Source organism: Mixophyes fleayi, chromosome 7, assembly GCF_038048845.1.
Source record: "Mixophyes fleayi isolate aMixFle1 chromosome 7, aMixFle1.hap1, whole genome shotgun sequence".
NCBI lineage: Eukaryota > Metazoa > Chordata > Amphibia > Anura > Limnodynastidae > Mixophyes > Mixophyes fleayi.
Window position 1 is genome coordinate 69,221,451 of NC_134408.1, and position 15,475 is coordinate 69,236,925.

The 15,475-nt window shown below is 46.1% G+C and overlaps 1 protein-coding gene across 1 annotated transcript; it reads left to right on the top strand.

Annotated features, from left to right (window-relative positions):
* The first annotated feature begins 13,269 nt into the window (after positions 1 to 13,269).
* LOC142098506 (general transcription factor II-I repeat domain-containing protein 2-like) lies at positions 13,270 to 15,207 on the top strand. Its single transcript, XM_075181346.1, has one exon. It carries the CDS (start codon positions 13,270 to 13,272, stop codon positions 15,205 to 15,207), a length of 1,938 nt encoding a protein of 645 aa, XP_075037447.1.
* The last annotated feature ends 268 nt before the right edge of the window (positions 15,208 to 15,475 follow it).

Here is a 15,475-nt window from a genome sequence, read left to right on the forward strand (position 1 = left end):
TTTCCATGCTACTTTGTATCATACTGCAATCTGGACCAGTCTCTTCTTCACGCCAGTGGTGAAATCTGTCTACTGCAGTATACTCTCCTAGTGTCCTATATTAGCACCACCATGACATTGCGATCATCATTCGCTGTTCTTATACAGCTTCTACTCTCCAGATACTACCCTATTCTTCTAGTGTGTCTCCTGCTACCCAGCTCTGAGAGATGTCTCTACTCCACTCAAGTGATTATACCTGTCAGCTGCAGACCGTTCCACGCTACCTTGTATCGCACCTGCAATCTGGACAAGTCTCTACTCCACGCAATGGATAATACCGGTCAGCCGCAGACCATTCTACGCTACCTTGTATCGCACCTGCTATCTGAACAAGCCTCTATACCACGCTAGTGGTTATACCTGTCACCCGCAGACCGTTCCACGCTACCTTGTATTGCACCTGCAATCAGGACAAGTCCCTACTCCACGCAAGTGGTAATACCTGTCAGCTGCAGACCTCTGCACGCTACTTTGTATCTCACCTGTAATCTGGACAAGTCCCTACTCCACGCAAGTGGAATACCTGTCAGCCGCAGACCTCTCCACGTAACCTTGTATCATACCTGCAATCTGGACAAGTCTCTACTCCACGCAAGTGGTAATACCTGTCAGCCGCAGACCTTTCGATGCTACTTTGTATCGTACTGCAATCTGGACCAGTCTCTTCTTCACGCCAGTGGTGAAATCTGTCTACTGCAGTAAACTCTCCTAGTGTCCTATATTAGTACCACCTTGACATTGCGATCATCATTCGCTGTTCCTGTACAGCTTCTACTCTCCAGAGACTACCCTATTCTTTTAGTGTGTCTCCTGCTACCCAGCTCTGAGAGCCATCTGACCCCATCGTGTATTGCTGTATCCCGTCAATTTACCAGACTCTCCAGAGGGCCGCGACCTGCACAGTGGAAGCCGCTAAAACCCATACTTCCTTGCGGGAGTTCCTGGAGAAGACCAGCCGCTGTGTTAGGCTATTGGTAAATTCTGGGTCGAGACTCCTAGTGACCGTGACAGTAAGTAAGTGTCACTCACCGGACCGTGAGTGCCTCTGCTCTTGTACGTGGTTCTCTCTCCTTCCTGCCGGCGCCTGTCCTGAGCAGCGGCCGTCCGCCATCTTGATAGGACTGCAGATGTGCAGGATCCCTGAACTCTTATGACCTTGCTTTTAACCTAATTGGTGGATCAATCACCTCTCCCTATTTAGGGCACCTGTGGCCTTTGTATTGTTGCCTGATCTTGATTCTCACTCCCTGTGAGTCTCTGAAGGTGTTTCCTGTGTCCGGCTCGTGTCTTCAGTTTCCTGCTGGATTACCTGCTCTACTCATCGGCGGTTCCCATACGCGCTACAGACTCCTAGCTCTCCTGCTCGTGTCTTCTGCTTCCTGCTGGATTACCTGCTCTACTCACCGGCGGTTCCCATACCCGCTACAGCCTCCTAGCTCTCCTGCTGTGTCTGCTCCGGGACAAGCCTCTCTACTCAGCGGCGGTATGCATACTTGTTATTGACTATTAGCTGTTATCCTGCATATCTGCTTTGGACAAGTTTCTCTACTCAGCAGCGGTATACATACCCGCTATAGACTATTAGCTGTTATCCTGCATATCTGCTTTGGACAAGCCTCTCTACTCAGCAGCGGTATACATACCAGCTATAGACTATTAGCTGTTACCCTGCATATCTGTTTGGACAAGCTTCTCTGCTCTCCAGCTGCATACAGCCATAGACTATTACTATTACTCTACTTATCCACACCTGGACAAGTCCTCACCTCCTCGCAGTGGTACAACTTGCTATCCGCAGACCACTGACTTCCCCGCTACCTTTCTGCACCTGGACAAGTCTTCCAATCACAGCAGCGGTACAACTTGCTATCCGCAGACCACTGACTGTCCCGTTACCTTCCTTCACCTATTCACGTCCGCTCTGCTCTTCTTGGTTGACACCTGCCTCTCCACTATAGTTGCAAGTTGCTGACTTTCCTACCATTATAGCGGCGAGTCGCTGACTCCTATCTACTCCATTGACATTCTCTCTCCATCTGCTGTTATATAACGTTCCTACTATTCACCCTACTGCCCAGAGGATCGCTGTGTAAACCCCGCCCCTCTGGTAAGCATTATCATCTGGTGAATCCTGGGTAGAACTCCTAGTGCCCGTGACAGTAAGATCAGGCCATCACAGACCCAGGATCGGAACCAACAGCTAGGGAGATGCTGCAGCACCTGGTTACTCGGATTGAACAACAAGATGTTCGGCAGCAACAGTTGTTCCAATGTTTTCAGGCTTTAGCCTCCTGAGGAGACCCTGTGCAAAATGTATCAGCTACTGTTGATCCTCCAGTATCTTCTTCTTCCCCAGTGCCAGCCCAGGTGTCTACCGTTTCTACGCTACACCTGCCTACTCCCTCTAAGTATGATGGAGACCCGAAAACCTTTTTTAACCAATGTTCCATTCATTTCAAACTCCAACCTCACAACTTTTCTACTCATCGTTCTAAAGTGACCTATCTCATCTCTTTGTTTTCCGGACAGGCTCTCGCATGGGCCTCCCCTCAGTGGGAAAGAAATGACCCTTTATTGGAAGATAGTGCCCTGTTTATTTCTACATTTCAAAGAATTTTTGACGAACCTGGTCGTGTTATCTCTGTAGCTTCCAGTATTCTCCGACTATGCCAAGGATCCCGGTCAGTGGCCCAGTACGTCATCCAATTTCGGATACTTGCCTCCGAGCTCCAATGGAACACTGAGGCGCTGATAGCTGCCTTCTGGCAGGGTCTTGCTGACAAGATCAAAGACGCACTGACCTCACAAGAGTGACCTTTCTCCTTGGACGACTTGATTTCTCTATGCCACAGAGTAGACATGAGATTTCGTGAGAGAGATTCCGAAAGAGTAAATTCTTCCAAAGGGCCTGTTCGCCCAGCATCTCAAGTTCGTCATCTCCCACCTACAGTAGAACCCATGGAGGTAGGACGTTCTAAACTAACATCTGAGGAGAGGAAGCGACGTGTGAAGAATAGACTCTGCATCTATTGCGCTGACTCTACTCACATGCTGAACTCATGTCCCAGAAGGTCGGGAAATGCCAGGCCCTAACCAGTTCTGGAGAGGTAAGGTTAGGGTCTCTGGAATCCTCTCCATGTTCTATGGATTCTAAAGTTTGTGCTTTTGATGTTACCATTTCCATGACTACCAAGTCGTTTATGTCTCAAGCGCTTCTAGACTCTGGAGCTGCTGAAACCTTTATTTCTAGTTCTCTAGTGAATCAATGGTCCCTACCAGTGATTCCTTTAAAAGCAGCTATCGCTGTCACCGCTATCGATGGTTCTCGCATAATTAATGGACTTATCACTCAATGTACGACTCCGTTGTCCCTTCAAATCGGAGCCTTACACCAGGAGGAAATTTCCTTGCTGGTCCTTGGTCCTTCCTGTTACCACCAGTCCCATTGTACTTGGCCTTCCATGGCTTCAACTTCATTCTCCACAGATTGACTGGAACACTCCTCAAGTCACTTCCTGGGGTCCGGATTGTCATCATAGATGTCTGACTCAAGTTGTTCCACTCAAAGTAAATCAATCTTCTATAACACCCTGTCCGCTGGGTCTTCCTCCACAGTATGCGTCCTTTGCGGATGTGTTCGATAAAACTCAGTGGGATTGTCCGATAGACTTACAACCTGGCAAAAACCCTCCTAAGGGGCCGTGTGTACCCTCTCTCACTACCAGAGACTCAGGCAACATCTGATTATATCAAGGAGACTCTCCATCGTGGATTTAGCCGACCCTCCACCTCTCCCTCTCTTTTTTGATAAGAAGAAAGATGGGTCATTACGACCCTGTATAGACTATCATGGGCTTAATGCTATAACCATTAAAAATCGGTACCCTATCCCGCTAATTACCGAGCTCTTTGACCGCATTAAGAGAGCCAAATTTGATCTCCGTGGAGCTTATAACTTAATCTGGATCAAGTCCGGAGATGAATGGAAGACAGTTTTTAACACCAGGGATGGACACTATGAATATCTAGTTATGCCCTTCGGCTTGTGTAACGTCCCAGCTGTCTTCCAGGGATTCGTGAATGAGATCTTCCGGGACTTGTTGTATGTTTGTGTCGTCGTCTATCTGGACAATATATTAGTTTTCTCTCAGGATCTGCCCTCTCATCATCAACATGTGGCAGAGGTCCTTTCTAGACTCCGGAGAAACTTACTATTCTGCAAGTTAGAAAAATGTTCCTTTGAGTTATCCCAGATTCCATTCTTGGGATATATTGTGTCCGGAGTAGGTCTAGAAATGGATCCGGAGAAAGTGAATGCTGTGCTACGTTGGCCCCAGCCAACTACCCTCCGAGCAATTCAACGCTTCCTAGGATTTGCAAACTACTACAGACGCTTCATTCAAGGTTTTTCCTCCATTGCTTCTCCAATAGTGGCTCTGACCCGTAAGGGCGCTAATACTAAGCAATGGTCGTCCGAGGCCCTTCAAGCCTTTCACTTCCTCAAAAAGGCGTTCTCTCCCGCTCGACAGCCTGATGTGACCCTTCCTTTCTTCCTAGAAGTAGATGCCTCTAATGTTGGTCTAGGGGCCATTCTATCCCAAAGATCGGAGCAACAGAAATTCCATCCTTGTGCCTTCTACTCTCGAGGTCTTCTCCCTGCAGAAAAGAACTATACCATCGGGGATAAGGAGTTGTTGGCCATAAAAGCGGCGTTAGAGAAATGGAGATATCTGCTGGAAGAGGCTCGTCACCCTGTAACTATTTTTACTGATCACAAAAACCTTCTATACCTCCAGTTAGCTCAATGCTTGAATCCTCGTCAAGCAAGATGGTCACTTTTCTTTTCCCGCTTTGAGCTTATCATAACCTTCAAACCAGCTTCAAAGAATAGAAAAGCAGACGCCTTATCTCAGGCGTTTGTGGCTTCCTCTGACACTGAGGATTGTTCTGATCATAACATATTGGATCCCAAATGTGTGACTCTGGCCACTTCTTCCACCAAGGTGCTACCATTTGCCACCACCTCTACGTAAAAAAATATTATCGTGGTATCATTCTTCCCGTTTTTCTGGACATTCGGGAGAATGGAAGACATTAGAAATCCCTTCTCGGAGCTACTGGTGGCCCTCTATTAGGAGAGATGTCAAGGAATTTGTGGCCGCTTGTGAGGTTTGCTCTCAATTCAAAACCCCCCGCAGAACACCGGCGGGACTACTTCAACCACTACCCATTCCCTCCAAACCATGGACCCATATTAGTATGGACTTTGTCACCGATCTTCCTCCTAGCAAAAGATGCAATACCATCTGGGTAGTGGTGGATAGATTTTCTAAAATGGCCCATTTTGTTCCTTTGACTGGATTACCTTCCTCATCTACTTTGGCTGACCATTTTATCAAGGAGATCTTTCGGATTCATGGCTGTCCATCTGAGATTGTTTCAGATAGAGGAGTGCAGTTCGTCTCCAGATTCTGGCGAGCCCTTTGCAAGACCTTGGGTATCCGACTGTCACTATCATCCTCCTACCATCCTCAATCAAATGGACAGACCGAGAGAGTCAACCAAGATCTTAAGACTTTCATAAGAATGTTCTCCTCAGCCAACCAAGACAATTGGGTAGATTTACTTCCATGGGCTGAATTCGCCCACAACAATATGTATCACGAGTCATCTTCAAAAACTCCATTCTTTGTGGTATACGGTCACCATCCGTCTCTCCCAGAATTTCCTGCCCTCCCTCCCACCCAAGTTCCTGCGGTGGAGAATTTATGTCAGAGTTTCAAAACTATCTGGTCTCAGGTTAAATCCTCCCTGAAGAAGACATCTGCCAGATACAAGTGTTTTGCTGATAAAAAGAGGCGAGCTATTCCACCACTTAAAATTGGAGACCGCGTATGGCTTTCTACCAAAAATATTCGCCTGAAGGTTCCATCCATGAAGTTCGCTCCCCGTTTCATTGGCCCATATAAAATCACTCAGGTGATAAATCCCGTGTGCTTCAAATTACTATTACCTAAGAACCTTCGTATCTCCATTGCCTTCCATGTGTCATTACTCAAGCCTCTTATCATCAACCGTTTAACTGTTCCTCCTTCAGCACCTCGGCCAGTACAAGTTCATCAGGAGGAGGAGTTCGAGATTAATCATATTCTGGATGCCAAAATTTCGCAAGGAGTTCTTCGCTTCCTAGTGCATTGGAAGGGCTTTGGTCCAGAGGAGCGTTCTTGGATCCGTGCAGATGATCTCAATGCTCCAGCTCTTCTAAAGAGATTTTGCTCCAAATTTCCGGGCAAAACCGGTTCCAAGTGTTCTGCGCCCACCTTTAAAAGGGGGGGTACTGTCACTCACTGGACCGTGAGTGCCTCTGCTCTTGTGCGTGGTTCTCTCTCCTTCCTGCCGGCGCCTGTCCTGAGCCGCGGCCAGCCGCCATCTTGATAGGACTGCGCATGTGCAGGATCCCTGAACTCTTATGACCTTGCTTTTAACCTAATTGGTGGATCAATCACCTCTCCCTATTTAAGGCACCTGTGGCCTTTGTATCGTTGCCTGATCTTGATTCTCACTCCCTGTGAGTCTCTGAAGGTGTTTCCTGTGTCCGGCTCGTGTCTTCAGTTTCCTGCTGGATTACCTGCTCTACTCACCGGCGGTTCCCATACCCGCTACAGCCTCCTAGCTCTCCTGCTGTGTCTGCTCTGGGACAAACCTCTCTACTCAGCGGCGGTATGCATACTTGTTATTGACTATTAGCTGTTATCCTGCATATCTACTTTGGACAAGTTTCTCTACTCAGCAGCGGTATACATACCCGCTATAGACAATTAGCTGTTATCCTGCATATCTGCTTTGGACAAGCCTCTCTACTCAGCAGCGGTATACATACCCTCTATAGACTATTAGCTATTACCCTGCATATCTGTTTGGACAAGCTTCTCTGCTCTCCAGCTGTATACATACAGCCATAGACTATTACTATTACTCTACTTATCCGCACCTGGACTAGTCCTCACCTCCTCGCAGTGGTACAACTTGCTATCCGCAGACCACTGACTTCCCCGCTACCTACCTGCACCTGGACAAGTCTTCCCATCACAGCAGTGGTACAACTTGCTATCCGCAGACCACTGACTCCTCCGCTACCTACCTGCACCTGGACAAGTCTTCCCATCACAGCAGTGGTACAACTTGCTATCCGCAGACCACTGACTCTCCCACAACCTACCTGCACCTGGACAAGTCTTCTCATCACAGCAGCGGTACAACTTGCTATCCACAGACCACTGACTCTCCCGTTACCTTCCTTCACCTATTTACATCCGCTCTGCTCTTCTTGGTTGACACCTGCCTCTCCCCTATAGTTGTAAATCGCTGACTTTCCTACCATTATAGCTGCGAGTCGCTGACTCCTATCTACTCCATTGACATTCTCTCTCCATCTGCTGTTATATAACGTTCCTACTATTCACCCTACTGCCCAGAGGATCGCTGTGTAAACCCCTCCCCTCTAGTAAGCATTATCATCTGGTGAATCCTGGGTAGAACTCCTAGTGCCCGTGACAGTAAGAACAGGCCATGACGGACCCAGGTTCGGAACCTACAGCTAAAGACCTACTACAACATCTGGTCACTCAGGTGGAACAACAAGATGCCATTCAGCGTCAATTACTGCAATATTTCCAGTCTCTAGTATCCCGGGTAGACTCCTTGCAAATCACAACCCCTTCTCAGGTTTTGAATCCTCCACTGGTTTCTCAATCCCCTGAGCCACCCCAGGTGTCTACAGCTTCTGTGCTGCATCTGCCTACGCCTTCCAAATTCGATGGAGACCCTAAAACCTGCAGGGGCTTTCTCAATCAGTGTTTCATACACTTTGAACTCCAGCCTCAAAATATCTCTACTCATCGCTCTAAAGTGGCATACATGATTTATTTCTTTTCTGGACAGGCCCTGGCATGGGCCTCCCCACTTTGGGAAAGAGATGACCCTCTTTTAAGAGATAGTGCTGCTTTTATCGCTACATTTCGAAGAATTTTCGATGAGCCTGGACGTGTCAGTTCGACTGCATCTAGTATCCTCCGGCTGCGACAAAGGTCTCGCTCAATCTCTCAGTATGTGATTCAATTCCAAACATTTTCTTCTGAACTCCAGTGGAATAACGAGGCATTAATAGCTGCCTTCTGGCAAGGCCTTTCTGACAAAATTAAAGATGTGTTGCCATCGCAAGAGTTACCTTCCTCCTTGGATGCTTTGATATCTTTGTGCAATCGAGTGGACATGAGATTTCGGGAAAGAACTTCTGAAAGTGAGTCCCTGCCTAAGACACCAGTCTGCTTGGCATTCCGATTTCGTCACCCCTCTCTACCGCAAGAACCTATGCAGTTGGGACGTTCCAGATTAACTCCGGGAAGAGAGGGAGCGATGGTTTAAAAATAAACTCTGTATTTATTGTTCTGACCCAACCATGTTCTGAATTCATGTCCCAAGAAATTGGGAAACACAAGGCCCTAACCTGTTCTGGAGAGGTAAGGTTTGGGGTCTCTGGAATCCTCTCTACTTCATATGGATTCTAAGACTTGCTCTTTCTCGGTCACTATTTGCATTTCAATCAGTTCTTTTACATCTCAGGCACTCCTGGATTCCGAAGCAGCAGGGAATTTCATCTAGTACTTCAGTGGTCTATACCAATGATTCCTTTGGAAAAGGCCATTGTTATCACCGCTATTGATGGGTCACGGATTGCCAATGGAATCATCACCAAAAGAACCATCCCCCTATCTCTTCAAGTTGGGGTCATACATCAAGAGCAAATCTCCCTGCTGGTCCTTCCGACTACTACTAGTCCTCTGGTTCTGGGCCTTCCATGGGTCCAACTTCATTCTTCTCAAATTGATTGGAATTCACCACAAGTTGTATCATGGGAACCTGCGTGCCAGCATAGATGTCTTACTTAAGTCCTCCCAGTGAAACAGTCTACATCTTCTTTGGATTCTCCTCTGTCTGGTCTCCTTCCACAGTATGCTCCTTTCGCTGATGTATTTGACAAAGTACAGTCGGAGCGTCTTCCGCCTCACCGGGCCTGGGATTGTCCGATAGATCTACAACTCTGGAAAATTCCTCCTAGAGGTCGAGTATATCCCCTTTCGTTACCTGAGACCCAGTCTGTGTCAGATTACATTAAGGAGAATCTCCATAGAGAATTCATTTGTCCATCTACTTCTTCCACAGGAGCGGGCTTCTTCTTTGTTAAAAAAAAAGGACGGTTCCTTAAGACCTTGTATAGATTATCGAGGCCTTAACGCGATAACCATCAAAAAACCGTTACCCAATTCCGCTGATCACTGAACTCTTTGATCGAATCAAAGGAGCCCGGATATTTACCAAACTAGACCTCTGCGGTGCTTACAACTTGATCCAGATCAAGGCTGGAGACCAATGGAAGACAGCTTTTAACACCTGGGATGGTGGGAATATCTTGTCATGCCATTTGGTTTATGTAACACCCCTGCTGTCTTCCAAGGATTCGTGAATGAGATCTTCCGGGACCTTCTGTATGTGTGTGTTGTTCTTTATCTAGATGACATACTGATCTTTTCCCAGAATCTTTCTTCTCATTGTCAACATGTGGCTGAGGTTCTCTCAAGACTTCGTAAAAACCAATTATTTTGCAAATTGGAGAAATGTTCTTTTGAATTACCCCAAATACCCTTCTTGGGTTATATTGTGTCTGGTGTTGGTCTGAAAATGGATCCTGAAAAAGTGAAGGCAGTTCTAGTTGTCTCACCCATAGTCTCCCTCACCAGGAAGGGTGCTAACCCCAAACAATTGTCTCCTGATGCTCTCCAGGCATTCCACTTTCTCAAAAAGGCCTTCTCTACTGCCCCCATTCTTCAACAACCAGATGTAACTCTTCCTTTTTTCCTTGAAGTGGATGCCTTTAATGTTGGTTTAGGGGCCATTTTGTCTCAAAATTCGGTATTAAAGAAGTTCCATCCTTGTGCCTTTTACACTCGAAGTCTACTAATTGCAGAGAGAAATTACACCATTGGGGATAAAGAACTATTGGCTATTAAAGTGGCCTTAGAGGAGTGGAGATATCTATTGGAGGGGGCTCGTCATCCGTTAACCATATTCACAGACCACAAAAATCTTCTTTATCTACAGTCAGCTCAATGTATGAATCCATGACAAGACAGATGGTCAGTCTTTTTCTCTCATTTTGATCTTATCATTACCTTTAAACCAGCCTCTAAGAACAAGAAAGAGGATGCATTATCTCGGGTGGTTGCTCCTTCCTCAGACCTTGAAGATCGCATAGATCATCCAATACTTGATCCAAAATGCGTGATTCTAGCTACTTCTTCTGCTACCACTCCACCCTCTGGGAAGACTTTTGTACCCCCCCACCTTCGAAAGAAGATTCTCTCTTGGTTTCATTCATCCCGCTTTGCTGGCCATTCCGGAGTAAGGAAAACGCTGGAGATCCTCTCTCGAAGTTATTGGTGGTCTACTATGAGAAAGGACCTCAAAGATTTTGTCGCTGCCTGTGATACTTGTTCTCAGTTTAAATCTTCCCATATGGCTCCGGCCGGGCTTCTTCAACCTTTACCCATACCTTCCAAACCATGGACTCATATAACTATGGGTAATCGTGGACAGGTTTTCTAAAATGGCACATTTTGTTCCATTGGTAGGGTTACCTTCATCCCCTACATTGGCAGACCACTTTATCAAAGAAATATTTTGAATTCATGGATGTCCATCTGAGATCGTATCGGATAGAGGAGTACAATTTGTTTCCAGGTTTTGGCGCGTCCTTTGTAAAACCTTGGGTGTTCGTCTGTCTCTGTCTTCCTTATACCATCCTCAGTCGAATGGACAGACCGAGAGAGTCAATCAAGACCTAAAGACTTTCTTGAAATTTTTTTCTTCAGTCAATCAGGATAATTGGGCGGATCTACTCCCATGGGCTGAGTTTGCCCATAACGACCTCTAATACACCATTCTTTGTCGTATACAGTCATCATCCGTCTCTTCCAGAATTTCCTTCCCTCCCTCCCACCCAGGTTCCTGCAGTTAACGTGTTACGTCGGAGATTCACTTTTATTTGGTCTCAAGTCCGGTCCTCTTTGAAGAAGGTATCTTCGAGATATACATTTTTTGCTGATAGAAAGAGGCGAGCTATTCCGGCACTTAAAGTGGGATGTCGTGTATGGCTTTCCACCAGGAATATCCGTTTGAAAGTTCCTTCTATGAAATTTGCATCATGTTTCATTGGACCATACAAGATTACTCAGGTGATAAACCCTGTCTGCTTTAAGTTATTGTTGCCTAAGAATCTTCGCATCTCCAATTCATTCCACGCCTCCTTACTCAAGCCTCTCATCATTAACCAATTTTCTGTCCCTTCATCAACTTCCCTTCTGGTCCAACTTCAACAAGACGAGGAATTCGAAATCACATTCTCGTTTCCAAAATTTCCAGAGGAGTTCTTCTCTACATGGTCCACTGGAAAGGTTTTGGCCCGGAGGAGCGCTCCTGGATCCGCGCCTCTGACCTCAATGCTCCTGCCCTTTTGAAGAAATTCTACACCAAATTTCTTGGCAAACCTGGCTCTAAGTGTTCTGGGCCCACCTTTAAAGGGGGGGGGGTACTGTCACTCACTGGTCTGCTGGTCTCTCTGGCTCAAGATCTAGGGCTCTCTCTGTCCTGCCGGCTCCCGTGCCGCGCCACGGCCATCCACCATCTTAGCTATACGTTTGCGCATGTGCAGATCGGAAGACTGGTAAAACCTCCGCTCTCCCCTCATTGGATGACTAATTACCTCTCACTATTTAAGACTCCCTCAGCCCTACTACCTTTGCCTGTTCTTGGTCCTCATTCCTCTGAGGTAATCAAGGAGTCCATTGCTCCTGTATCATGCTACCTGCCTGCCGTGGAATCTTCCTGTGCATTCAGCGATATATATCGGGTATACCTGTCAGCCGCAAACCATTCCACGCTACCTTGTATCACACCTGCAATCTGGACAAGTCTCTACATCACGCCAGTGGTTATACCTGTCAGCCGCAGACAGTTCCACACTACCTTGTATTGCACCTGCAATCTGGACAAGTCTCTACTCCATGCAAGTGGTAATATCTGTCAGCTGCAGACCTCTCCACGCTACTTTGTATCTCATCTGTAATCTGGACAAGTTTCTACTCCATGCAAGTGGTATACCTGTCAGCCGCAGACCTCTCCACGTTACCTTGTACAATACCTGCAATGTGGACATGTCTCTATTTCACGCAAGTGGTAATACCTGTCAGCCGCAGACCTTTCCATGCTACTTTGTATCGTACTGCAATCTGGACCAGTCTCTTCTTCACGCCAGTGGTGAAATCTGTCTACTGCAGTATACTCTCCTAGTGTCCTATATTAGTACCACCTTGACATTGCGATCATCATTTGCTAATCCTGTACAGCTTCTACTATCCAGAGACTACCCTATTCTTCTAGTGCAGGGGTCGGGAACCAATGGCTCGCGAGCCAGGTGTGGCTCTTTTGATGATTGCATCTGGCTCGCAGATCGATTTTTCACTGCTCATGTCCTGTTCAGGGCTGCAGTTTGCTGTAGGAGCAATTTTCCATTATTTTAATTGGATGATACTGGCCTACGTTGGCCGTTGCTGGGTAAACAGGTAAACGCCCCCTTTTGAATCAGTCTGCTCGGTCATTAGCAGTGTTGCCAATTGTCGCGGCTTTTTTTTGTCTGCCGCGGGTCGCGGTTTTTTGGGCTTTTTTTTTTTCCTCATCTGCTGGACAGCCGGGGAGGAGTACTCTGCAGGGGAGAAGATCGAGTGTAGGTAAAGTATAAAAGGTGTGAACTAGAGTAGAGTATGAATGGGGGTGTGAATGAAGTATGAATGGAGTGTGAACGGGGGTGTGAAATAGAGCAGAGGGGATAATGGACACTAAGGAGGAGGGTCATTGTAAAGCATATTTAAAAAAAAATAATAATAATCAATAAATCCTAAGTATATATATATATATATATATATATATATATATATGTGTGTGTGTGTATATGTGTATATATATATATATAATATATATTGGGCTTGTTTTTGGGCTTTTTAGGATTGTGTTTGGCTTGTTTTGGGCTTGTTTTTTACGAATTGGTTGCTTATTCTGTATTTTATAGTTGGCAACCCTGGTCATTAGCTCAAAGCTAACCCTTCGACAAAGAAGATGGCGAAAAGAAAAAAAGATGATGAGTATCGTATATTTCGGGACGAATGGACCGAAGAATTCGCCTTTGTGGAGAGAGCAGGTTCTGCGGTGTGTCTAATTTGCAATGACAAAATTGCATCGATGAAACGGTCGAATGTAAAGCGGCACTTCGACACGCGCCATGCTACCTTTGAATCAAAATACCCTGCGGGAGACAGCAGAAAGAAAGCGGCCCAAGAGCTACTGAGCAGGGTGCAAGCTAGCCAGCAGCAACTCCGCGTATGGACCCGGCAAGGTGACTATAATTCCGCTAGCTTTGCTGGATCTTTAGCAATAGTGAGGAACGGAAAACCATTCACAGATGGCGAGTATGCTAAAACGTTCATGCTGGATGTAGCCAATGAACTTTTTGATGATCTTCCGAACAAAGACAAGATAATCAAACGGATACAAGACATGCCTCTGTCGGCAAGAACTGTTCATGATCGTACCATCATGATGGCAAACAAAGTGGAGGAAACGCAAGTGAAGGACATAAATGCAGCGCCGTTCTTTTCCCTGGCTTTGGATGAGTCAACAGACGTGAGCCATTTGTCGCAGTTCAGCGTGATTGCAAGATATGCTGTTGATGACACACTGCGCGAAGAAAGTCTTGCTGTTCTGGCAATAAAAGGGTCCACAAGAGGTGAGGATTTATTCAAGTCTTTCATGGAGTTTGCTCAAGAAAAAAATCTACCTATGGATAAACTTCTCTCAGTGTGTACTGATGGTGCTCCGTGTATGGTGGGGAAAAACAAAGGATTTGTGGCGCTTCTTCGTGAACATGAAAATAGACCCATCCTAAGTTTCCATTGCATTCTACACCAGGAGGCACTTTGTGCTCAGATGTGTGACGGGCAGTTTGGCGAAGTGATGTCGCTGGTCATTCGTGTGATCAACTTTATTGCTGCCCGAGCCTTAAATGATCGCCAGTTTAAAACACTGCTGGATGAAGTTGGAAATAACTATCCTGGTCTGCTTTTGCACAGCAATGTGCGTTGGTTGTCAAGAGGGAAGGTGCTTAGCCGTTTTGCGGCTTGCCTGAATGAAATCCAGACTTTTCTTGAAATGAAAGGCATCGAGCATCCTGAGCTAGCCGAAACTGAGTGGCTCCTCAAGTTTTACTATCTTGTAGATATGACTGAACATCTGAACCAGCTCAACGTGAAAATGCAAGGCATTGGAAATACAGTGTTATCCCTTCAACAAGCTGTGTTTGCTTTTGAAAACAAGCTAGAGCTCTTCATTATGGATCTTGAAACAGGTCGTTTACTACATTTTGAAAAACTGAGCCAGTTTAAAGATGCATGCACAGCAAGTGAGCCCATTCAAAACTTTGATCTCCACCAGCTAGCTGGCTTCACATCCAGTCTCCTACGGTCCTTCAAAGCACGCTTTACAGAATTTCGTGAGCACGCTCGTCTTTTTAAGTTCATCACCCATCCAACCGAGTGTTCACTGAACACAGCCGACCTGAGTTACATTGCTGGTGTCTCCGTCAGAGATTTTGAAGCAGAAGTGGCTGACCTGAAGGCCTCAGACATGTGGGTGAATAAGTTCAAGTCACTGAATGAAGATTTGGAAAGAATCACACGACAGAAAGCGGAGTTGGCGAGCAAGCACATGTGGACAGAAATGAAAAAACTTCAACCCGAAGACCAGCTGATTCTCAAAACTTGGAACGCGCTTCCTGTCACATACCACACACTGCAGCGTGTGAGTATTGCTGTGTTGACCATGTTTGGATCTACGTATGCATGTGAGCAGTCATTCTCACATCTTAAAAACATCAAGTCCAATCTGCGATCACGTTTAACGGATGAAAGTCTCAACGCTTGCATGAAGCTTAACCTCACCAAGTACCAAGCAGACTACAAAGACATCAGCAAATCCATGCAGCACCAGAAGTCGCATTAATGGTGAGTATTATAACAACATTATTTAAAAGAATAAATTCAGAGGCGTTTTATACTGACATTTAGTTGAATTCACTTTTAAAATATATTATATGGCTCTCACTGAAATAAATTTCCAAATATTTTGCTTTCATGGCTCTCTTAGTCAAAAAGGTTCCCGACCCCTGTTCTAGTGTGTCTCCTGCTACCCAGCTGTGAGAGCCATCTGACCCCATCGTGTATTGCTGTATCCCGTCCATTTACCAGACTCTCCAGAGGGCCGCAACCTG